The sequence below is a fragment of the Chiloscyllium punctatum genome, chromosome 6 (genome assembly GCF_047496795.1).
Source record: "Chiloscyllium punctatum isolate Juve2018m chromosome 6, sChiPun1.3, whole genome shotgun sequence".
Lineage (NCBI taxonomy): Eukaryota > Metazoa > Chordata > Chondrichthyes > Orectolobiformes > Hemiscylliidae > Chiloscyllium > Chiloscyllium punctatum.
The window spans coordinates 41,695,871-41,721,460 of NC_092744.1; the positions used below are offsets into that span (position 1 = coordinate 41,695,871).

Sequence of the window (25,590 nt, forward strand, 5' to 3'; positions counted from 1 at the left end):
TCTGAAGAATGTGTTTATTTTCAAATATGATGTTGTGATATATACGGAGAGATTTATGTATTTTTAATATAATTTTATTGTATCTTTGTTTTTGAGTTAGGAACCTATGGGTTTTCTGTGTCTGAATTTTGTAATTGTAAATATAGAAATATTTACAATTACAAAATTCAGACACAGAAAGCTATTTTTGAGACCTAGTTTTAGAAGTAATGGGTTTTGTTTACACTGGTAAAGTTTTATGACCGATTAAACTAAATAAACTTCAGGTTGGAAGACCAGGATTTTCAAAAAAATTAAGAGCAACACCTGTGAGGAAGAGAGAAGGCTTTTTAAATTAGTTTCACTGAGTTTTTGGCAGTACTGTGAAAGCCTTCAATTAAGATGCTTGTGTGGATCTGTGCTTCTGAGAAGGGAAGGATATATTGATAAAAATGTTAAAATTAGTCCCAGATCAAATGTGTTGGGATTAAATGCTGAAGAGGCTGCTTCAAGCTGAATGCTCTTAAACTGAGGTATATAGATAGCTCCAGGAAGAAGCTGTTTGCAGTTCCAGTCTATAAGTTAAAGTCACGAGTGATTTAAACCTGTCAAGGTGTCAGAAGCAGGGAATCTCGTGTGGATACTGGACAAGTTGTGTTTCTGGGTCCTGTACAGAATGTGTGTTGAGATCTATACAAAAGCTGTTGTTTTCTTTCCTGTTTATAAAGGAGTATTTTAGGGTTAGTTGAATTACACATTGACTGTGTTTTAAAATATTTTAATTTGTTTATAAGTACTTTTTAAAAATTAAACTTGTGTTTATTGAAACTTCAGTTTATTATTAAAACAAAATCTGCAAAATTACAGGCTTATGTTTTAGCAAGAGACCACTTCATTAAAATGCAAACAAAACACAATCTAATCTGTCAAGCCAGGTTTCAGACTGGGATCTGATGGTTCCAGTATTAACTCAGCTGGAATTATATCAACATATATCAAAATAGATCATACTTGTAAAAAGAAAATAATACCACTGTTCATAATTGGCATTTTGCCAACTCTATGTGGGACATTTCTGAAGTTGCAGTAAGATCTCACAACTCAGTGAAACTAATTTAAAAAGTCTCTCTCTTCCTCACAGGTATTGCTCTTAATTTTTTTTAAAATCCTGGTCTTCTAACCTGAAGCTTATTTAGTTTAATTGGTCATAAAACTTTACCAGTGTAGACAAAACCCATTACTTCTAAAACTAGGTCTCAAAAACAGTTTAAAAATTACCATAGCTACAGAAATATTTACAATTACAAAATTCAGACACAGAGAAAACCTATAGGTTCCTAACTCAAAAACAAAGATACAATAAATTATATTAAAATGATTTGATTTTTGACAGACCCTAACTTGGAATTCTTTGATGTTACTGAGTCTGATAAATGAATATCACAACCAATAGAATGCCAAATCTGTAGTTGTCACTGTAGACTAGATTAGAATCCCAACAGTATGGAAACAGGACCTTTGGCCCAACAAGTCCGCACCGACCCTCTGAAGAGTAATCCATCACCTATCCTATATTAACCCCTGACTAATGCACCTTACACGATGGACAATTTAGCATGGCAAATTCACCTAACCTGCACATCTTTGGATTGTGGGAGGAAATCTGAGCACCTGGAGAAAATCCACGCAGACACAGGGAGAATGTGCAAACTCCACACACACACACACACACACACACACACACACACACACACACACACACACACACACACACACACACACACACACACACACACACACACACACACACACACACACACAGTTGCTCAAGGCGTGAATTGAACCCGGGTCCTTGGCAGTCTGAGGCAGCAGTACTAACCACTGAGCCACCATGTTACCCATATTGCCAGTTCTACTTCCAATCATTATTTTGATTTTATTGCATTGAAATATATTTACATAAGGAAGAACAATTGCAAATACACTCAAGTTCAATGTTTATGTTTACCCTCAGCCAAACTGCATAGTGTCTTTTGCCATCTTTCTTAACACCAATTGAAAGCATCTCAAAACTACCTACAAATTAAGGTTGCTTTCGTAAGCGGAGTAGATTTTTTTTTGTTTGTGAGATGTGGGTATTGCTGCTACGCTAGCATTTATATTCTGTATTTCATTAGTCTTGAAGTTAGTGGTGAGCTGCTTTCTTGAACTATGGCAGTCCTGAGTTGTAGAGAAACATACAGTGCTGTCGCGAAGAGTTTCAGCATTTTAGAGCAGCAATATTGTTTCAAGACAGGATGATGTGCACCTTGGAGAAGAGCCTGTAGATGGTAGTTTTCTCCTGCATCATCTGCCTTGCTCTTTCTAGGTGGTACAGGTTCTCAGTTTGGAGGATGCTGTCAAACAAGCCTTTATGTTGCAGTAGTATGTTTTGTAAATGGGGCATATTGCTCCCACTGTGCATCAATGTTGAAAAGAGTGAATGTTGAAGGTGGTGGATGGGTCTACTAATCAAGCAAACCCTTTGTCCTCTATGTTGCTAAGTTTCTTGATGTTGTTGGAGCTGCATAAATCCAGGCATATGGAAAGTACTTTGGAGTTATTCCTTTGAAGTTTTTGGACTGGTTTTAGGGATACAAGAGGTGAGATACTCACTGCAGAATTCCTGACCTGTTTTTTTGTTGCAGTGTTTATATGGATGGTCCAGTTCAGTTTGTCATCAAGGGTAGCTCCTAGGATGTTCGGGGTGAGGGATTCATAAATCTCATGGGGCAATATTAAGATTCTCTCTTGTTGGAAATGTCAGTGCCTGGATTTAGGTGGAACAAATGTTACTTGCCACTTGTCAGCCTAAGCCTGGATATTGTCGAGGTCTCACTGCATCCTGAGATGGACTGCTTCAGTATCGGAGAAGATGTGGGCAATCATCAATGCACAGCCTAAAATGACTTTCACAATGGAAGGAGTATCATTAATGAAGCTGCTGAATGTAATTGGGCTTAGGACACTATATAGGAATAGGAGGAGGCCATTTAGCCCATTGACCTGCTCTGCAGTATTATTATTATTATTATTATTACTACCCTGAAGAACTCATATCGTGATATCCTGGGAGTAAGATGTCTGAACCTTAACAGCTATTATCATCTTCCTTTGTGTTAGGTGTTGCTCCAACCAATGGAGAGCTTCCTGAGATTTGTATTGACTCTACCTTTTTTTTGGCTTGGTCTCCTTGATGCCACACTTTTTCATTAACTGCAACACAGGAACTGAATCAGAACTTGGCTAGCTGAAAGAAAATAGAGGGTGGTGGTTGATGGGAAATATTCGTCCTGGAGTGCAGTTACTAGTGGGGTACCGCAAGGATCTGTTTTGGGTCCACAGTTGTTTGTCATTTATACAAATGAACTTGATGAGGGCATAGAAGGATGGGTTAGTAAATTTGCGGGTGACACTAAGGTCGGTAAAGTTGTGGCTACTAACTAAGAATGTTGTACGTTACAGACAGCTATAGATAAGCTGAGAGGTGGCAAATGGAGTTTAATGTGAAAAAGTGTGAGGTGATTCACTTTGGAAGGAGTAACAGGAATGCAGAGTACTGGGCTAATGGTAAGATTCTTGACAGTGTAGATGAGCAGAAAGATCTTGGTGTCTAGGTACATAGATTCCTGAAAGTTGCCACCCAAGTTGATAGAGTTGTTAAGAAGGCATACAGTGTGTTAGCTTTTATTGGTAGAGGGTTTGAGTTTCAGAACCATGAGATCATGCTGCAGCTGTGCAAAGCTCTGATGCGGCCGCATTTGGACTATTGCATACAGTTCTGGGTCACCACATTATAGGAAGGATGTAGAAACTTTGGAAAGGGTTCAGAGGAGATTTACTAGGATGTTACCTGGTATGGAGGAAAGGTCTTAGGAGGAAAGGCTGAGGTACTTGAGGCTGTTTTCATTAGAAGAAGGTTGAGAAGTGACTTAATTGAGATATATAAGAAAATCAGAGGGTTAGATAGGTTGGACAGTGAGAGCCTCTTTCCTCAGATGTCGATGGCTAGCACAAGGGGCATAGAGAGTAGTAGGGGCGTGGAGCACACTGCCTGTAACAGGAGTAGACTCACCAACTTTAAGGGCATTTAAATGATCATTGGATAGGCATATGGACGAGAATGGAATAGTGTAGGTTAGATGAACTTCACATTGGTTCCACAGGTCGGCGCAACATCGAGGGTTGAAGGGCCTGGACTGCGCTGTTATGTTCTATTATTTGCCTGTGAGACACCCCCACTATTCCCAGCCTCAAAATCTCTGGATTTTGTCTTTTTTCATATTCCGAGCTAGGCCAGAATCAGAAGTGCCCTGTCAGAACTCATATGAGGATCAGGATATTGCTAACCAAGTGCTACTTGATAGAACTATTGACCATCCCTTCTGTTATGTTGATAATGATTGAGTGTAGTATGATATGGTGATAATTGGTTGGGTTGTTTTCATCCTGCATTATTTGGAAAAGAGATAACCTTGGAATGTTTCCACTTAGTGGTGCCGATATCAGTGTTATTGCTGTGGAATAGCTTGGCTAGTGTCAGGCTAATTCTGGAGCCATGTCTTCAGTAGTGCTGTTGAAGTGTTGTCAGTGGTCATTACCTTTCCTGTATCCAGATTGCCTTCAACTGATTCCTGGTATCATGTGGAATAGGCTGAAAAGTGTCACCAATCATCATTTTTAACTGAACATTGTTGAAAATGCCTTGTCTTTTGCAATGGTTACCCCTCCCAAATCATCAAAGGTGGCGATATTTTTGGAGGCTTCTCCTCTAATGACTTGTTTAATAGTCACTGCCATGTGACAGGTTTGTAGAAATGGGATCTAATTCATTGGTTGGGGATGGATAAACCAGATCTATCATTTGCTGTTTTGACGGTTGGTGAGCAAATAGTCCTGTGATTCAGCTTTTACAGGTTGACCCCTCATTTTTAGGTACTCCTGGCCTGCCCTCCTACAGGAATATCCACCAGTATGGTATAATGGAAATATGTTGCTGATGATTTCCTCCCAGACATAACCAGTTAGCATTATGGAAGAGTTCACATTTCCTCAAAGTTCCAAATGGAATCTTGACAGATAAATTGAATGCACGTACTTTCTTGCACTTGACAATGCGCAATTGTGTCTCACAGTATCTTGACATTCCCTAACCCTGGATGTGGGGTAGATTAAAGATTGAGAAGGAAATAAACTTGGTTGCAGGAAAAGAAGACTCCTGTTTGGACATCAGATAATCTGTACATCAAGAATAAATCTTGAGCCAAATTCAGATTATAGCATTGAATAGACCATTTGGCCTATCAGATCCATGGCTGTGTTTACACTCCATTTGAGCCCTCTTTCCTCCTTACATCAAACTCTACCAACAGATCATGTAAGACCATTTTCTCTCGTGTTTACCTAATTTCACCTTAATTACTTATTGTGTTGGTATGTTCCAACTTTTAACCATTCACTGGTTACAAATGCTTCACTCAAATTCGCTATGAATTAATTGGTGACTATGTTTGTTTGGTGCTCATGGCCCCTAGTTCCTTGGGCTTTTGCTTGCAAGTGGAAACATCTTTGTCGATCCTAGAATCCTTTGAAATCCATAATGATCTTTATCAAGTCATCTATCGGTCTTCTCTTTCCAATCAAAAGCATTGATTGCTTATTCTGTCTTTTCTGGTGGGTCTTAATTCCATCCTATTATAAGGAATACAACTATCTTATTTGGAAATATAAACTGAAAAATTAAAGTTCGAATTATTAGATTCTGCTTTTATAACTTCACGGAAAAATGGAGCTATATGATGTCCTTTTGCAGCAAGCTGGATCTTAAAGCTTCTGAGGGTCATTTTGGCACCAGGTATCTTTGGAAACAGAAACAGTTGCCCAGCAACAACTTAGGATGGTCTTAAAGCTGAGAAGAGAGAAAGCCTGCCAGCAAGCAAAATTCATCAATTGCTCTCTAGAAGTTGAATAGTAATAACACCAAAAGTATTTGCAAAAAGAAAGACCTCAGTCCATCTAACCAACTTCCCAATTGAGGATCACGGCATTTGACAATGTGATGTCATTGCCAAATACCAAAACAAAAAAAAAATACACCTCATTTTCCTTTTTGGATTGAACACACATCCTCAGAATTTGTGCCTTTCTGCCAAATATTTCCCACACCCACCATATTCTTGAAACCTTTTACTTTGTCCATCTTATGTGTGAATGAATTTATATGTTTTGATTTGATGGGGTTATAGTTTAAATTTGCATATAACTATTAATATTCAATTTTAGCGATATGTTGGATAATAGGCTTATTCCCTAGGATAGAGGAAGCCAAAACTAGAGCGCACAGACTTAAGGTGAAAGATTTAAAAGGGACTTGAGAGGTAACATTTTCACAGGGTGATGTATATGGATTGAATTGACAGCAGGAGTGAGTACAATTACAACATTTAAAAGACATTTGAACAGTTATATGAATAAGAAAGGTTCAGAGGGATTGTAGGTAAATGAGCCTAGTTTGGTTTGGGAAATCTAGTTGGCATGGGTGAGTTGGATTGAAGGGTGTGCTTTGTGCTGTATGATTCTCTCTCTCTCTATTATAATTTATTGGTTTTATTGCTCATTGATGAAAATATCTTTTTTTAAATCTTTGGTCGTGATCACAGATTAACTATCCTGGAGATCAAATTGGTCATGTTTTGTGATGACTTGTAGAATAACACGCTTCATTTCTAGTGTGCTATTCCCACCAGGATCATGATAATAGGAAAGATCATTCTCTGCAAATTATTAAATCTGTTTGCCAAAATTTGTTGCAATTTGAGAGAGATCATTGGCAGCTCAGTTCTAGAGAAAGACCAGTGGTTATAGTTTGAGAGATACAACACTGCTTCAAACATGGCTCACTAGGTATCTATCCTCATCCTGTTGCCATAGGCATATTGGACATATTAGCAGGTGGATTACCTATTTGGTCACATTATTATCATTCCTTCTATGGCCAGTAAGTACTAGATTAGGTCTTGAACCCGGAGCTTCTAGTTCAGAGCCACAAGACCTCTGCAAATTTGTGAATAAATATTGTTAAAACTACTTGGACAACCAATTCATTTGTTACTTTTTTTAACAATGTTCAATCAGATACTGTTCTTATCATGTTTACTGAAGCATAAAACTACTCGCCAGCAGTGGGGTTTGGAAGTGGTATTAGAATCTGATACTCTCTCTTTGTTGGAGTCTCCAGAACAAGATGTGGAAGAAGAAGAGATTCAAGAAGAAGCACAGGTATCATAAAGTCCTTCCCATTGTTTAGGGAAAATATTCAGAAAATATGTTAAGGCATTATCAAAATATAGAACTTGCTTTTATATATTAAACAATTTTTTGTAAATTATTTTTTTTTACATAATAATGTGATTATGTGAGAATTAATTCCTTCTTTCACATCTAGTAATATTTCAAACCTGTTGATGCAACCTATGACTGTTGACCACCACTTCCAAGTTCCCTTTAAAGATCTGAACCATCTTAAGATCATAAGACATAAGAGCAGAAATTAGCCCATTGAGTCTGCTCTGCCATTCAATCACAACTGATAAGTTTCTCAACCCATTCTCCCGCTTTCTCCCCGTAACCCTTGATCTTTTCGAAATCAAGAACCTATCTATCTCCATCTTAAATATACTCAGTGACCTGGCCTTCACAGCTGTCTGTGGCAGTGAGTTCCATAGATTCACCACTCTCTGGCTGAAGAAGTTTCTCCTTATCTCCATTCTAAAAGATCTTCCCTTTACTCTAAGGCTGTGCCCTTCAGTCCTAGTCTCTCCTACCATGGAAACATCTTCACAACATCCATTCTATCCAGGCCATTCACTGTTCTTTAAGTTTCAAATAGATCCCCTATCATCCTTCTGAACTCCAATTAAGTATGGACCCAAGATCCTCAAACGTTCCCCATATGTTAATCTTTTCATTCCTGGGACCATTCTTGTGAACCTTGTCAGGATGTGATAGTTAGGATGTTGGACTGAGGTGGACAAAGTCAGATGTCACATGACACCAAGTTTAGTCCAACAGGTTTGTTTGAAATCACAAGCTTTTGGAGCAGTGGTATTGGGCCTGTTGGGCTATAACCTGGTGTTGTGTGACTTCTGATGTCTTTGAAGTAGATCACCATTCCTTTCTCATGTTTGGGCTTAATTAATATAAATAGTTTTCTCAGCATAATTTAACTTGTTTAACAGTTTTATTTCATTAAGGTGATTTATCACAGTTGTGTTTAAATAAATATATTAATTATCTCTTTTAGAGTTCAAACTGGATGCCACTGAACATACCCCAGAACAACAGATATTTGCGGAAGATGGCAGAAATAGGCCACTATATGGATTTGAGCATTGAACCAGTACAAGAGGTAAAGCTATAATTAGTGCCAAAATGTAAACACTGCTTCATTTACTGAGAGGATTCAGCTAATCCATTTGCTATTCCACGTTGAAATGTTCCTGTAGCTATATTGGCCTAGGACATGTAAGTCATTGTAATAACAGATGTATAAAATTGGGAACCTTGACCAGCTCAAAAGAGGAAGTTACAGTGTGTATTTGGTCATTACATAGCTAATCTATTTTTTTGACTTGTTTCTCTGCAATTATTCCATGTCAATTGCAATTAGAAACTAATTTTCAGAACTCTGTCCACACCTGGAAAAAATGGCAAGGATGATTCTGCTGTAATCATAGAATCACTACAGTGTGCAGACAAGACATTTGGCCCAACAAGTCAACACCGATTCCACCCAGACTCATTCCCTTACCCGACTACTCTACATGTCCCCTGACTAATGCACCTAACCTACACATCCCTTTACAGTACGGGCAATTTAGCATAGCCAGTTGACCTAACCTGACATCTTTGGACTTTGTGAGGAAACCAGAGCACTGGAGGAAACCCACACAGACATGGAGAGAATGTGCAAACTCCACACTAACAATCACCTGAAGCTGGATTTGAACTCGGGTCCCTGGCACTGTGAAGCAGCAGTGCTAACCACTAAGCCACCGTGCCATCTTTCTTGGTACTGACGCTTAGGTTTAAAAATCCAGGCACTGGTGATCTGACAATAATGTGTACCATAATGTAATGTTTTTTCAAAAATTCTTTTAAAATGGTATAACATTTGGCTCAAGCATGCCAATCCATTCCAATGAGAAGAGACTGGCTTGCCAAGGGTATCACTTTCAATGAATATCAAAGTTCAGATTCGGATTAAAAGACAATCTCTGATGTGAGTATTGTCCCATTAATGTATTTTAGAAATCATTGAGGAGAAATGGTTACACCATGCCTGAGTGTTCCCTGTTGTCACAAAAGCAGGAAATACTTGTGGAAATTAGTAACGATGCATAACATGGTCAAATGAATAGTCTTAAAGTGTTGATGTTGCTGCTGCAAGAGAATCTGGGCTAATCATTTGTTCTTGTCTTGTTTATTTTGTTTATTACTTTGATTCTTTTGTAGAGATGGTGTATTTATTTCTGAACTTGAATAGCCTTCAAAAATACAATTGAATGTAAATTTTGAAATATTGTTGACTGTGAGGGATTAGAATAATTCCATCCAATACGCACAACTGTTTAATATCAATCTGTCCCTCTGTTTTGTTGGGGAATATTGCTTTATGTAAGTTGAGAATGGAACCTATCAATTAAATTACAAAGCTGATATGTAAAAAAAAAGGTAATTAAATGGCTGCATTCTCTGCAAGTTTAATCAATGTATGAGCAGAAAATAAATGTAAATTTCTGCAATTCAATTCGTAGGATCATTATCAATAGCGTTGCCCACACCGGAAATGTCTTTTGACACACCATATTCATTCGGAAAAAGAAATGAGTTCAATAAGGGCTGGACCTGAAACAGAGTAAAGTGCCTTTTATCTACTGTGCTTTGCTTTGAGGTCAATTTGCATCTTCACATTTGATCTGCACTATTGGGTAGTATGGGTCCAATTATGCCTCCATCCTCTAACACCGATTTGCTGAAGTATTGTGTTTGGTCTTAACTTGTTTACAGTGCTAAAGAAAACAGAATAGTTTCTAGTAATTCCCTTACTTAGGGTACATCTCTATGACTCTATGACCTGCTCGAGAGGTTTCCTTTGTATCTGTTTGTGCATCCAGCAGGTATGAGGGAGTAAATGAGGTTGTTGATTGTTCCCTTTCTCTAGAACATATATTGCCTTATTCTCCAGGCAGCCCAGGCTAAAGGAAACACAGCACCTCAAGTATTTAAAATATTTTGTACCTATAATTAATTTGTCATTTATAGTAATCCTAAGTAGTGTTGCTGGAAATTAACTTGGATAAAAGATTGCTGCTAGCTATCTGGGCAAGGAGGAATTAAAATAGAAGTTTAGACACTTCTAGGTTTTCACCTTGTACATTAGATCTGCTGGATTGTTTAAACTTAAGTAAATAGTGCAGAGTTCCTTTGAAGATATTGCTAGAAAGCAAGGCTTCATATCTGTGTGATATAAATAAGTGCTTTAATTACTTTCCATTTTTGCAATTGTTTGGGAAATTACCTCAGTCCCAATAATATTGTTTTACTGGGAACTGTATTGTGTTGCTTTGTCAGAAATCATTTTTAATTTCCTTAAATGACTTTGTTAATGGCTGATCATTAATATTAATATTGTAGTTGGTTTCAATGGAATTGCAAAAATATTAAAATAAACAATGTCTGCTATTAAACTGTGGTTTTGAAATTTATTTAGTTGAACGTAAATGGTCTAAGATTATTTGTTTAAAGTTTATCTCTATTGGGTTGTTAAATAGTACTATTAGCAGTCTTTAAATTATTCAAGAAACTTACAAATGTTTTTAGGTGAATGTGGACGAGTTGTTTTCATTCCGATACTCAACTTCACAATTTCAGTCTTCAGCTGTGTATCCTGTACCTGTTTGTAATTATAGATTGGATTTGGTGTTAAAAGATTACCTGGAGATGGACAGACTTGTACAGAGAGAGGAAAAAGAGTGGATATCCAGTTAGTCCATGATCCCCCAATGTACCCTCCAAAACAAGTTATTCATGCAAATGTGTCCTCGTGTAGTTCATCAGATGTTACTTCCATAAACTCTGAGCTAGAGGTAAGTTGAATATGCATTCTGTGTTCAGGCTACAAGAGTATTAAATCCTACTTGATCATCATCATTGATCTATTGACAGGAGTACGTTTTTTGTACATGAGATTTTCCATAGTCATGGTTCAGTTGTGCACCTTATCTGTATCTAGAAGCTGCTTAGTGCTGAGGTTTCACAGTAGGATATGTGGAAAGCATTAACATATATTTTTACAATGATCAAAATATTACTGCTACTAGAGATCTAAAATAAAAACATAAGTGCTGGAAAAACTCAGCAATTCTGGTAGCATCAATAGAGTAATATTTAATGTTTCGAGTCTAGTGACTCTTCGGAAACTCATTTCTTTTTACATTTTCATCTGAAGTAAGAGCTTGCCAGATTTTTGGTGATATTCAAAATGATGGTCAATTATGATTTTTATTATGTGGCCTTAAGTATAGTTGTTATGAATCCTTGCATCAATGTGAAAACCCAAACAACCAAAATGCCTTTCTTTCTTTTAAAATTGCATGATAATAACTTTGAAGAATATTGGCATTTCATATTTCATCTTGAGCTATGAATTTTTACATTTTATCTTAATTAAACTTAACTTTGCATTTCACATGTTCATGTAACAAGACTTGTTGACATTTTTTTAACTAAATAAATTTTAAAAATATTCTCCCAAATACAAATGGACTTAATCCATGTATAACTTGATAAAAGTCTGCAGGAATTTTTATTTTATTCCCATTTCTTAAATTTATAACTGTGATAGATTTTAAGTGTTACATCTGTAATTCAGAGATACTTAATAATTCATTTAGATCACATTAACAATTATTTTGTGATTTCGATGAAATCACCTGTGAACGAGTTCAATCTCGGTCAGTGCCAACTTTAAAAAATGTTATTTTATTCTGACGATAAAAATCTGCTGCTTTTGCTAATAAAGGCTAAAATCAAATAAAAGCTAACCATTTTACTTTTCCAGCACAATCTAATGAATGTAAAGAAAGATCAGTAAACTTGCATTTCATCAGGTAGCAGAAAAGGCTGTGCATGTTTTTCCTCATTCACCTTCATTCATGTTTAGTTTAAATGCATAGGGGCTTTTTTTAAAGTGCCAAGGTGACTTTAGAAATCCAATACTGGTGTAAAGGCTGAATTTCCAGTTTCACATGGAGGGTGATTCATGTGTGGATTGTCGTGAAAAGTCACATGATTGAAGTTAGTTACTCCCGATCCTTCGGGGAACAATACAATTTTCAAAAAGAATGAGGAGCTGGCAACTCGGATGCTTCCAATTAATAGCTTGCTTAGCAATCCTGATGAAAGGCACCGATGTGGAAAGTTGACTCTTTCGCTTCTCAGATGCTGCTTGACCTGCTATGCTTTATCCAGCTCCACATTTTATCAACTCTAGCTCATTGTAGACCCCATTAGGAATCTGGGGAACAACAGCTTGAAATTTTCAGTTGAGAAGCACAAGGAAAACTCATGAGGTCAAAGACTCACTGGGGCATAATGTTTGGGAACTTATTGGGGAAACAATAATGGCAGTGTGCAAAAGTTGAATAAAATGGGAGGTAAAGCTCAGTCGCGCAGAGTTACCATTCCTGATGCTGAGAGGCTTGTCGTTGTGAGGAGTGACTGAACTCTTGAGGGAGACATGAAACTATTAACATCATTTAGACAGTTGATGTGCGGAGAGGAAACCCTAATAATCAACATGAAGTTGAGATGGAAGCAGCCTAAACTGATATCGAAGGGAACAGTGAAGAGGAGCAACAGTAGATGCATCTTCCAGGTTTAGAAGGAGTACAGTCAGAGACTGTAAGAGGAAGACAGTACACCCACTCAGGCTATTTACTGTTGAAAAATCATTCACCTGTAAATGATAAAATGCCAGTGCCATTGAAGTGTGCAATAATCTAGCAAGTTGGTTTCTGACCTGATGTATGGAATGAGCTACCAGAGGAAGTGGTGGAGGCTAGTACAATTGCAACATTTAAAAGGCGTCTGGATGAGTATATGAATAGGAAGAGTTTGGTGGGATATGGGCCAGGTGCTGGTAGGTGGGACTAGATTGGGTTGGGATATCTGGTTGGCATGGACAACTTAGACCGTAGGGTCTGTTTCCATGCTGTACATTTCTATGACTCTATGGTGCACGATACACAATGCTTAATTGCTTCCATGGCAGTCTGCTATATGCTGCCTTCGAGATCACTGAAGCACTGAAACTTTATGTATTTGTGACATTCCAGGAATCAGCTGCGGATGTAGATGGCAACTTACCGTTGCAGTCAAAGCATTGTACCATTTAAAGGAGTTTGATCCAGCTCTTGGGGCTAAAGGGATCACAAGATTTGGGAGAAAAACAGGAACAGGCCATTGAATTAGATGAGCAGCCATGATTACAATGTATGGCAGATCAGGCTTGAAGGGCCGAATGGCTTATTCCTGCTATTTTCTGTGTTTCAATATAACTACTAATACTATCATTCAGCAGGCCATGGACATTCCGTTCTAGATGAATGTAAACCCATTTTGAATTAGATGGCCAGATGGGTCCAGAGTCATTCGAGTTTGCTGCCTTCAATTGATTCCCTTGGGTTCTAGGAACTGTTAACTTGTACCAATATAGCCACCAAGCACCAATGAGGTTGCTGGACAGAAGAGGCTTCTACTTGTCTAAAGTCCAGTTGGCCTGCGATCACAGGAAGTACCTCTGAGTTATATGCTTGGTTTATAGGCAGCAGTCATGATGGGAAGAATCTATCTGGCTTATGAGAGGCAGTGGGGATGTGGGAGTGTCCATTAAAATTGCAGGAAGCTGTGGCAAACTGCAGTTTGCTGTTGGGAAATTTTACTGATGATGGGAAGGGCTTCAGACAGTCCTCACCACAAGGAGGTAGAATACCATTTTCAATATAGAAAGACCCTGTATAGGGCTATTTTGCCACCTATTGGCTGGATGCAGCTTGCCTCCAAACAGCAGCCTTATTTATACATAAGGAGCAGGCTGCAAACAGGGAATGTAGCTGTCATTGCTCTCAATCATTGGCACAAAGAGTTTCCCCTCCTCTTTGGCCTTCTGATTGGGTCAGTAGCTCTAAGGGACTGGCAGCTGTTCTGAACTGGAGAACAGGCCTGAGAGCCTATACATCCTCTGTAAAACCACATGTAGAACCATGGGGCAAGTGAGGACAAAGGCCCACCAGAACAGCCCAGTGCCAAGGTATTTGAAGAATGATGGTCAGTAGGCTGCCATGAACTCAAGGCTACATTCATTCACTTTGATTTCACTTGAATGGTTCTCAGCCCTTAGGATAAATGATCCTGTCACTTATCTTCCATCAGTGAACCAAAATTATCCAGCAAGCATACTGTCTGAAATATCTTATATGTGGACCCTTTATCTAGTTTTGTTCCAAAAAGATTTGGGTAGAACAGCTAGATTAATGGCACAATGAGTGATGGCTGAGAGGAGTGAGAGTGCTGTAGGAGAAAAGGAAGGTCAGAAAAGCTAAAAAGAGGTAGAAAATCCAATAGCTGGGTGTATGTGCAGCTGCAGGTATGGTTCCTGAATGGCATCTTGATGCCAGTGTTATCAATGGCTGCATCTATAAAACTGCCAGATAAAAGTGGCATTCTCAAGTTGGTAGGTTGTAACTAAATTTTGCAAGTACTGGGGCTTATATGACTTGGATGAAGAGACTGAGGGTAACATAGTCAATTTAAAGTTTGCTGATCCAATGTGAGGTGGCATGCAATCTGTGAAGAGTATGCAGATGCTGCAAAGAAACATAGGTTTTAAAATGTTTGGAAGCATTTACAAAGCAAGTGGTTTGGGTGTGGAATGTACCATCAATGTGTGATGAAAGCACATTCAATCAACTCAAGGCACTCGAGAGCATTAAATTATTATTCAAATAGCAATGATGTGCAAGGTTAGGAGAAAGGTAACAAGACATGATGCCTATTTGGAGGGTCAGTGCAGACCAGATGGGCAAAACAGCTTCTTACACTAATAGATCTGTGATTCTGTTAAGCAAGTTTGCAATAAGAAAGCAAAATGAATATTTTATTTTATATTTATTTATTTATTTATTAATTAATTGAATTATGACTCCAATTCTACATTCCCGTCTACCCCCAATAATGTTTGACTCCCTTGTTTGAAGAACCATCTACCTTTGCCTTTAAGTACTCAATGCTCCTGCCTCTACCACTGGAAAAGAGCTCCAAAGATTTGTGACCCTTCGAGAAGTAATTCCTCCCTATTTCCACCTTCAAAGGGAGAACCTCTTATTTTTAAACGGTTGTCTGTTTCCAGTCCCTGCTTCTCTATGAAGCCGTTAAATCTGAATTGCCTTTTGAACATTCTCCAAGATATTTGTTAAGAAGTGTTATTTTAGAATCTGCAAAGGTGTTTTCTGGAGGTAAGGAATTATTGATGTTCACATGCAAACAAGAATTTAAAAACTTCAATGTTACATGTTCAGAATCTAACAAAAACCCTTGATAAAGTCAATAGGAAAAACAGTCTACTCATTGGCAAATACTATGCAACTGTTTGCATAATAGTGAAGGTAAACAGGATTTTCTTCAAACCAGCATTTATACTTTCATTGTAACCACAGCTATAAAAACAAGTTTAGTCTAAACTTGCAGTTGAATCATGATAAATGCGCAGTTATTTACCTTAATTAGCTTGACTAAGTTTGGAGCTTCCCTGCAAAATGGGTTTCTGTAGATTGAAAATAACTCATTGCTGTCAGTACTGTGAGATGCTTTGGGAGGTGAATGTGTTAAAGGCAAGTTGTTTAACTTTAAATACCTCAAACTACTATTGTATGCTGTTGCTTCAAAACTCAGTGTAAGTAGAAATGCATATTAGGAATTGTGCCATATTTTCTGCTCGATAATCCCACTACCTTCTGCATCTAATTTCTGCATGTACATTTGCTGAGCTGTACTCTGTTCAGAGTAAAATTGCCCTATTAATAGGAAAATCACCTCATTAACTGGATGAGGTATGGGCATCGGATTGCTGCTTGAATAGGTATTTCTATTTTCAAACTGAAAATATTTGTTTCAAATTATCAGAATGAAGACGAATTTCTGTTTCCCTTAGTTGATGCATAAACTGGGCTTTGGCTGCTTTCTTTGTTTATATTTGAAGTAACTGTCCAGACTTTAAATATTTTTTAATAAATTGATACAATTGGTGTCACAATAAGAAAATCTGATTCTGGGCGAAATTGTTGAACGTAGTTGTTTAGTTCTGTTGATCTGTGTTTTTACCCTGCAGCAAAAGTACTTGGAAGCCTTAAACTCGGAACAGGTATGGACTGAAGCTACTTTATTTGATACTAACCTAACAAGGGGTGGGTGGATGGGCGCAGTTTATCAATGTCCTTTTGTATCTGTTTGATTTTAAAAGAAGTTAATTAATTTTTGAATAATGTTTTTTCAAAAGTGAGAGGTTTCAAAATACAATTAACATTTGATGTGGTTTGACATTTTAAATGTACTGTATTATCTGTTTGGTTTGCATATAGAATTGATGCTCTTCTGTAATTCACCAGTAGTTATATGTTTGAAGTTGCAAACAAATCTATTAAGTAGCCACAACAGCAACAAGGCCTACATTTTTTTCAAGTAGATGTGTGGACATCAGTGTAATACATGAAACAAAATACAGTTTTTAAACTTTCATTGTAATGCTATTTTGTCTATTTCTATAAGTTCTTGATTTACATATAGGTACACAAAATTAATTTTTGTAATCTTAACTACCATTTTATTCAGCTCAAATTAAGGTCAGGAATGGATCTTTAAACAACAGCAACTTAAAAAGCTCATCAATATTTCAATTAACCTAATTGTTGAAATTTACTGTTAAATGATTGTCCTACTTGAATCATTTAATTCAGTTGTATGTCATTAGTTAAATTCAGATGTGCACTATTAAAAACAGTGCTCCATATATTCAAAGACTTTATTCCAATTTTACTTTTAATCTATGCAACTATTAATGCAGTATAATTAACAAATGCTGCTAAATTTTGAAAATGTTTTGTGTGATAACTGCTTATAAATGTATCTTTTTGTGAAAAATCAAATTAGTAGTTTCAAGCCAGTCCCACAAATGTACCAGTGTCATGTGATAACGGCAGAATTTGAACCAACAATTATACTTGTAACGTCAACCAAGACTTTAACTTTGCTTCTGGTCAATTTACATGCCTTGGTCATGGCTTTACAATGTGAATGTACATTTGATTCATTTCCAAGGAGTTGTATATTTGTATCTTTTTGTTAAAAACGTTCCACATGACTGCAGCATAAGATTATATTAAGTCTGGAAAGGGCTTATTTTAGTAAAGAAAAATGAATTAATTCAGACCATTGATACAGCTAACTATTTGCTGGGGTTGTTGGTTCAACAAAACTTGAAGTTAATTGAATGAGCGTTTTAACTTTTTTAGCTCATACAGTCACTGTGTCATGTCCATCAGCAATCTCATAGAATCGTTGAAACTCTGGAATAAATGTTGTTTCATGTTGAAAATCAATAACATTGGTATGAAATTGTACTGTAAATGTAACTTCACTGCTTTCATACTGATTTCTTGCATTCATCCTTTCAATCACTGAACATCTCACATTTCCATTCTCGTTTAATTTAGCACAGTAACAAGGGCTAGGGGCTGATTAGCGTCTGATAGAACAACTAGCGAATGCGTTCAGCTGCTTCTGGACAAAATTACTCCAGACACCACAACCTTTGAAACCAAACTTTATTTAATTGGATAATGAGCATTGCTAATTGACTGATTTTATATGCAATAGTACACCTTAAATCTAGTATGTTTTAAGCTGAATTTACTCACGTTAGCTGCTGAGGGGGATAGGGGATGTGGCAGTGCCATTGGGATGAAGTGGGAACCCAGAAATCCAGGCTATCCCAAGTGCTGTGGAGTCTTCCCACTGTGCCAATTTTAAGGATCAGGCCAAGTGGGGTGGTTGTAGGGTGGAGTTAAGATGGGATCAGAATTTGGGAGGGAAAAGAATCTGACAAAATGTGCAGTTTGAGGCTGTGGAACTTTTAGAAACCTAAATGACCAGAGTCAGTGTTGGAAAGTAGATTAATACTGAGTCTCGTAGCCTCATTGTCATGTAAAAGGCACCAACCAGCCTCGTTGAAGTTCGTTGTTCAATCACTTGTTTACAGCCATTGCTAAAACCGGTCATGGTCAGTTTGCATGCGGATTTTTGTTGGGAGTCAGATTACAACATTAACTGTCCATCCAACCCATACCTGCGTTTTTTTTTGTGTTTTAAAAATTTGTCCCTTTAAGTGGCAAGGATATTGGCACCTTAACCCTCAAACATATGAACTATTTATTTATAAAAAGTGACTGCTCACTTTTATTTTTAAGGAGGCATAAAGAATATTTTCTACTAATATGAAATAACAGAAACATCTAATAAGTTTTTACTGAAAAAGGCTGTGTCCTTTTCACAGTGGGACTTTGAAGACATTCCTCAAGAATGGAAAATAACTGGAAAGCAACAAGAACATAACCTAAACCATCTTCCAGATCACAGTACAACGATCAGCATGAACATCTTCCCTAACAGTATTGCTACAAGTACACCATCAGCTGGCTTTTGCCTCTCTGACACTGAAACGATAATGACTGAAGAAAGAACCTCTGCAATTTTGGCTCAATATGAGGAAGAGGTCAATAGGACCGGACGACGATTAGCAAAGACTTTACTATCTTGATGTAATTGTGAATATTTTTTAACATTTTTAAATAAAGACGTCAAAACGTTTACATGATTAACTGATTATCTGGTATTCAATATATTAATCTGCCAACATTCACTCCTCCTCCACTGATGCTCAGTAGCATTGTGCAACATCTAACAGAAAACATTGTAGAAATTCACCAAAGATCCTTTAGACAGCACCTTCCAAACCCATGACCACCATCATGTAGAGGTGCAAGGGCAGCAGATACATAGGAAAACTACCAAACAACTCACCAACCTGACACCCTCACTGTTCCTTCAGTGTCACTGGTCAAAATCTTAAATCTCTCTCTCTCTAAAGGAATTGTGGTGTATCTACAAATGGACTACAGCAGTTCAAGAAGTCAACTCAGCATGAGTTTTTTTTATTTATTTGTGAAACTTGGTGTTGCTACCTGGCCAGCATTTGTTTGCCCATCCCTAACCTCCTTAAGGGGAAATTAGGAATGAGCAATAAATGGGGCCCAGCCTGCAAAGCACATATCTCATGAATGAATATATACTTAACCAAAAATGCAGACATGCATGGCCTGTCTTTGGACAAAGATAGATCTATGAAATGCTTAATATTTCTTGCCTGACAAATTTCTGAAAGGTAAATATTAATGAAAGTCTCGTCACACCACACTATTGCTAACTATAGCCACTGACGTTCATATCGCCAATGAGGAAAATTCAGCCCCCATGTTAGTCCACTGTTCGTCTTTGAACTATGTCATAATTGAGCCTGATCCTATTTTCACCTTGCAATCATCTTTCTATATTCTAAACAAGATGACTGGACAGCGAAGAGAAGTATAAACCTCATTGAATTGTTTGATTCTTTTGGTCCCGGGATGCTGAAACTAATTGTAACATAAATTAACATTTTTGAAGTAATCTTTGTACTGTCCACAATTATTAATGCAGTACTTTTCTTTGGATAGTGATTTTCTTTTTTTCGTGTCAGGTTTCATAATTTGCAGATTTTAAACATATTTTACCGGCAGCTTTCTGTTTGTGGTGTTCATGATGATCTGGAGCCGATGCTGCTTTATAACAAAGGAATGTCTATCCTATGTATGTGATCACATTTTGATTACTGATTTGCAATGACTGAATAAGCTAACTTACATTGCAAATAAATTGTCTCTTAGGACATTTGTTAATGCGTTTGGAAGTTTAATTCCATTACTCTGCATTATTCACACACCATCCAGGACAAAGCAGCCCACTTGATTGACATGACATCCACAAGCATCGACTCCTTCCATAAAAAAAGCATAGATCAGAATGCTTTCTAGATGGGATGATGTTAAGTACAGTGGATGTCCAAAGAGACTTGGAGGTTCAAATGCATAGATCATTTGAATGCCACAAACAGGTGCAAAAATAATCAAGAATGCTATTTAAATGGTGGCCTTTATATGTAGAGGAATCGAGAATAAGGATGCAGAAATTATGGGGCAGTTTTACAAAACCTTGGAGTATTGTGAACAGATCTGGGCAACACCTTAGGAAGGATACATTGACTTGGAGAGAGTACAACATAGCTTTACAAGAATTATACCTGGACTTCAGGAGTTAAATTATGAGAGATTATGTCTGTTAATAAACCTGTTTTCTCTACAATTTACAAGTCTAAAGGGTTATCTGATTGAAGTCTTCAAGATATTAACAGGAAAAGATGGGGTAAAATTGCAGAAACACATCTAATAATGAATATACCTTTTTGAGTCTTACAAGCATAGGCTCATTGGCATGCTGCACACTACAAATGGTCAAAGGGATGTATTTCCATTCCAATGTGTGGTCGACGTAGTTGGCACAACACTAGTACAGAAACCAGTATCATATTACTCATTTATGTGGGAGGAATTTTGTCTATTTGGCACGACTGTTACATTGTGGGAGAAAGCCATTTGTGGTTTTACTACACAATAGCAGTGTGAGACAGCTAGCTTCACCTGTTTATATTTTTGAGGTATCTAGTCCTTCTAGGGTAGTTTGGTGTAGACTGGACACTGCTCAGGTAATAGACATCAAAGATGGTAGATATAGGCTCTTTCATGAGTTTTCACAATAGTCAGTGAGTGACAGTAAGATAAAGGTAAAGTCACCATCGTCTTACTAGGGCTGCTCTCTCACTAGGAGGAAATAACTGGTGGTGGCTTAACCTGAGGGTCATCCTGTCTCAGGCGAGGGGAGAGGGAAAGACCTTCGTGGTAACCTCAGCTGGTGTGGGAATTTTGATCAGGGTACCTGTTATCATGCAGGATAGTTTTGATATCCTTATGTCAGTGTCAGGCTTACACAGTAAACAGATGACTTGGCTCTTCTTCAATGAGTTGCCAATAAGATTGATCCTACAGGACATGGAACTGTAAGAATCCCAACATGTATTGACTAATAAATGTGCACTTTACTTTTATCTTCGAGAAGGTATTTGTTACTTGGCTCTGATCAAATGGATAAATTACTGACAATTTTCAGGATAATACGCTTTAGAGATCTTTTCGTTCTCGTAATTTTTATGTAATTTGTCTTATGGTCTGTACACAGAGTATTAGCATACATCTCATGATGTAAGGTGGGTCATTTAAAAATAATTTTATTGGGATTTTTCAATTTTGAATGAGTAGCATATAGATTTTCTATGTCTGAAGGGGGTAACTATTTCTATATCTTCAGTGATTTTTTTTTTAAAGCTCAGTATTAGAGAAATACTGCCAAGAGAGTAATGTGGTTTTGTTTACATTTGGAGAATTTATAAGCAAACAAAGTAAGGAGCGTAGTGCACTAAACTTTCAGATAGAAGATTCTGGGATTTTTAGGGTTTTTTAAGACTAGGGTGAAGCTAGATGTGTAAAGTATTATTCTTGAGAAAAGGAAGTAGTTTAGTACTGTTGAGAAAGAGGTTACCTCCATGTAAGGAATTCAGTTTTAAATGTTCCAGACCAGAAGTGTTTGCTTAAAACTCTGAACAGGTGATGTGAAACTGAAATTCTAAGCTCAGTTATATGCCAAATCAAGGAAGAAGATATTAGATTCGCAAGATGGGGAATTGAAGCTACATTTAAATTAAGTTTACAGACTTGAAAGGCAAATTATCTCTTGTGATTACTGTAAAACAGTGCTATTGGGAATATGGAATTGTATTTTAATGTGTTTACAAAAAAAAAGGTGGGACAAACATATCAACCTCATTCTCTGTTCTTTCATCCTTTAAATTTTCAAAAATTATATCTGATAACTGAATTTTGGAATCATCTTCCCATTTCATGGACTCTTCATTCCTGTTAGAATTCTAATAGACAGGGATTTAGTCTCAACATAGGAAACAATGCAGGATGTTTCTCTTGAAACATTTCAGCTTTTTATTTTTACCTTCACTGATTGTTTCACCAGTCTTAGTGAGGCTAATATTCTTGAATCTGCCATGTCATTTCCCAAAACCAGGTCAATTCCTTCTAAAGAAATTTGTTTCACTTATAACAATTAATCCAATTACCAAGTCACCTTTTAACGCAACTCTATAATGGGACGGATTTACAATCTCTATGGATACCTTCAATTAATATTTTCTCCTTCATTAACCCCTATGGAACACAATAGTATCATCATCAACACAGTGACTGACTTTATCCAATGTATTTCAATATATTTATTAGTTTACCTCCCTGGATTCAAAGTAGAAGGAAATAACTGCAGTTCTGAGATAAAACACCCAGACATCAAGACGTCCAATTTTCATCTACGCCCAGAATGTGTTGTTCCTCGACATGTCTATCCCTCATCAGGATGGTCTGAAGGCTCTCTGCTTCTTCTTTGAAAAATGGCCTTCACAGTTCTCATCCTCCTTTGCCTGACAGAGCTCATTCTTACTTTGAACACCTCCTTTAACTCTTCTCACATTTTCCAAGTCAAAGGTATGGCTATGGATACCTCCGTGGGTCCCGGTTATATCTGTCTCTTTGTTAGGTATGTGGAACATGCCTTGTTCCAGTCTTCAGACTGTCATTGATACCATTGCTACTGCTTCCTGCTCTCACCCGAACTCAAAAAAATTTAATCATTTTGAAATTTCCATTCTTCTCTCGTTCCTCTGGTCCAGCTCAGACTATTCCCTTCCTTTGTTTCGCTGTTCCCATTTCTGGAGATATGCTGTCTACAAATATTCACCATAAACATATTAACTCTGTTACTTTGACTGCACTTCCTCATTATCTTATCTCTTGCTAGGATACAATTCCATACTCCCAGTTTCTCTGTTTCATCACATCTATTTCAATTATGCCACCTTCCACCAGAGTGCCTCTGATATGTTTCTTTTTGTCTCAAATGAGAATTCCCCCACTATGGTTGGGAGGGTGCTCAACTGTATTTATTGCCCCCTTTCCCAGAATGATAGGACCTCCCTTGTCTTCACTTTCTACCCCACCAGTCTCTGCATTCAAAGGATCATCTGCTTCCATACCTGTCCCCTCCATCAGGATGCTACCACCAAGCACATCTTCCCCTTCTCTCATCTGTCGGCATTCTGCAGGGACTGTTCCCTCCATGACAGCCAAGGCAACTCTACCACCACTCCTACTGTGTTCACACATCCCCCATATTACACAAAGGTATAACATATATCCTTTCACCTCCTCACTGTCCAAGGCCACAAACACACTTACAGGTAAAGCAGCATTTTACTTGCACTTCTTTCAATCTTGGAGAAAGTGAGGACTGCAGATGCTGGAGATCAGGGTCGACAGTGTGGTTCTGGAAAAGCACAGCAGGTCAGATAGCATCTGAGGAGCTGGAGAATAGATGTTTTGATTTGATATAAGCCTGATGAAGGGCTTATGCCTGAAACGTTGATTCTACTGCTCCTCAGATGCTGCCTGACTTGCTGTGCTTTTCCAGCACCATATCTTGACTTCTTTCAATCTAGTATTCACTCTGTGCAATGCAGCCTTCTTTACATTGGCAGGACCAAATACTGACTGGGTGACTGCATTGCAGAACATCTCTACTCGGTCTGTAGAATGATCCTGACCCTTCAGTTGTTTGCCTTTTCAATTAATCATCTTGCTCCCATGCAAGCATTTATTACAGTGTTACAATCAAGCTCAATACAAAGAGGAGGAAAAGCACTATATTTTCTGCTTAGACATTTTACAGCCTTCAGAACTCAGCATTGACTTTGATGACTTCAGAATATGACCTTTGTCCTCCATTTTGATGGCAATACACTATCCCCCCCAACTGCCTCAGTGACTTTGCTGTCAGCAGAGTGGATTTATATTCTCCTTTTTCCACTTAGCATTCACACCTATTTTACACAGAAATGTTGAAAATAGAAGCAAGAGTAGGCCACCATCCCTTAGCTCCTGCTCCACCATTCAATATGCTCATCTAACTTAGTATTCTGTTCCTGCTTTCTCTTCATATGATTTGTTCCCTTAGCCCGAAAATCTTTATCTAACTCCTCAAAAACATTCAATATTTTGGCCTCAACTGTTTTCTGTGGCAGGGAATTCCATAGGCTCACTAATCTCTTGGTGAAATTTCTCGTCACAGTCTTAATGAGATATACCATTAGTCTGTGACTCCTGGTTCTGGACTCCCTGGTTGTTAGGAATAATTTTCTTGCATCTCTACCTCTCCTTTACCTCCATTAGCACTCTGTTTGTCTTTGTGCTCTGATCATCTGTTCAACTTGCTCCTCCTCTGTAAATAGCATTAGTACCACTATCTTCCAGTCCCTTTCAGTTCTAAAGAAGTGACATATCAGACTCAAAACATTAACTGTTTCTCTATCCATGGATGCTGCCAGATTTGCTGGAGAAATCCTTGTTGGTTAAAATTTTTCATACTGTCCTATCTTTCCCTTCTCAATAAGTTCTAAGGAAACATATTCACTTTGTAATACTTCCTCTCCTGGTAAGTCCTTAGACATTCCTACAAGTGCAATTGGTCTCCCATTTAACTTTAAGCAATTGCTTTTGTATGCCATCTTATTTCAATGAATGCATGCTTCCTTTATATCACTCTTTGGTTCTATGCTTTCTATTTTAGTGTTCTTTTGTTTGTTCTCAAAAATGAGTACCTCTTCTTTGCTCTAAGCTGGTCCAGGGCTAACTATGTTCAGTAATTTTAGTATCTCTTTGGAGTTCAAGTTCCTTTAAAATTCCATTTCCCTCTGTTTGTCTCTCTCTTCAATTCACTTTTTTTTGTACTAAGTCCAGCTTTTTTCTCATTTTTAAAAAAAAACTGTATTTTAGCTAACACCAGCCATGAAACTCAAGTTTTCTTCTTTACAATTTTTTGGATAATAACTTAAAGCATATTATCCTCATTAGATCCTGCTTTTTATTCTAATTTCAATTTATCTGTTAACTCTGTTTGGCTTTAGTCAAAGATTTTCAAATAATCACTATTACATCCCTCATGTCCAGAAAACTCTAAACATTCAAAGCCATCTTAAAATTCTGTGCAATAAACCCCATCAAAACACAGCCTTTTATAACTAGAACCACAGCATAATCATTGTATTATGGGGAAAGGCACAGGGCTCCTCTTAAATCCAGCAAATTCAAATCCCACCAAGAGTCCCCAGCCAGATCCCAGACTGAAATCTAGCTT

At 37.6% G+C, this 25,590-nt stretch overlaps 1 protein-coding gene and 1 long non-coding RNA gene across 3 annotated transcripts in view; one reads left to right on the forward strand and one right to left on the reverse strand.

Annotated features, from left to right (window-relative positions):
- tmem44 (transmembrane protein 44) overlaps positions 1-19,006 on the forward strand; it is a 55,711-nt gene extending 36,705 nt beyond the window's left edge. Inside the window, exons 7-11 of one of the 2 annotated variants that reach the window (XM_072572536.1) lie at positions 7,153-7,296; positions 8,321-8,425; positions 10,989-11,165; positions 16,466-16,498; positions 18,686-19,006. In XM_072572536.1, coding sequence (XP_072428637.1) covers positions 7,153-7,296; positions 8,321-8,425; positions 10,989-11,165; positions 16,466-16,498; positions 18,686-18,949 — 723 coding nt within the window. In that variant the 3' untranslated portion in view covers positions 18,950-19,006. The remainder of the gene's footprint in view (positions 1-7,152; positions 7,297-8,320; positions 8,426-10,988; positions 11,166-16,465; positions 16,499-18,685) is intronic. The other variant, XM_072572537.1, reaches the window with a different exon arrangement.
- LOC140478913 (uncharacterized) overlaps positions 1-25,590 on the reverse strand; it is an 88,656-nt gene that overhangs the window by 60,200 nt on the left and 2,866 nt on the right. Inside the window, exon 2 of the long non-coding RNA XR_011960892.1 lies at positions 10,888-10,972. This is a non-coding gene — a long non-coding RNA (uncharacterized lncRNA). The remainder of the gene's footprint in view (positions 1-10,887; positions 10,973-25,590) is intronic.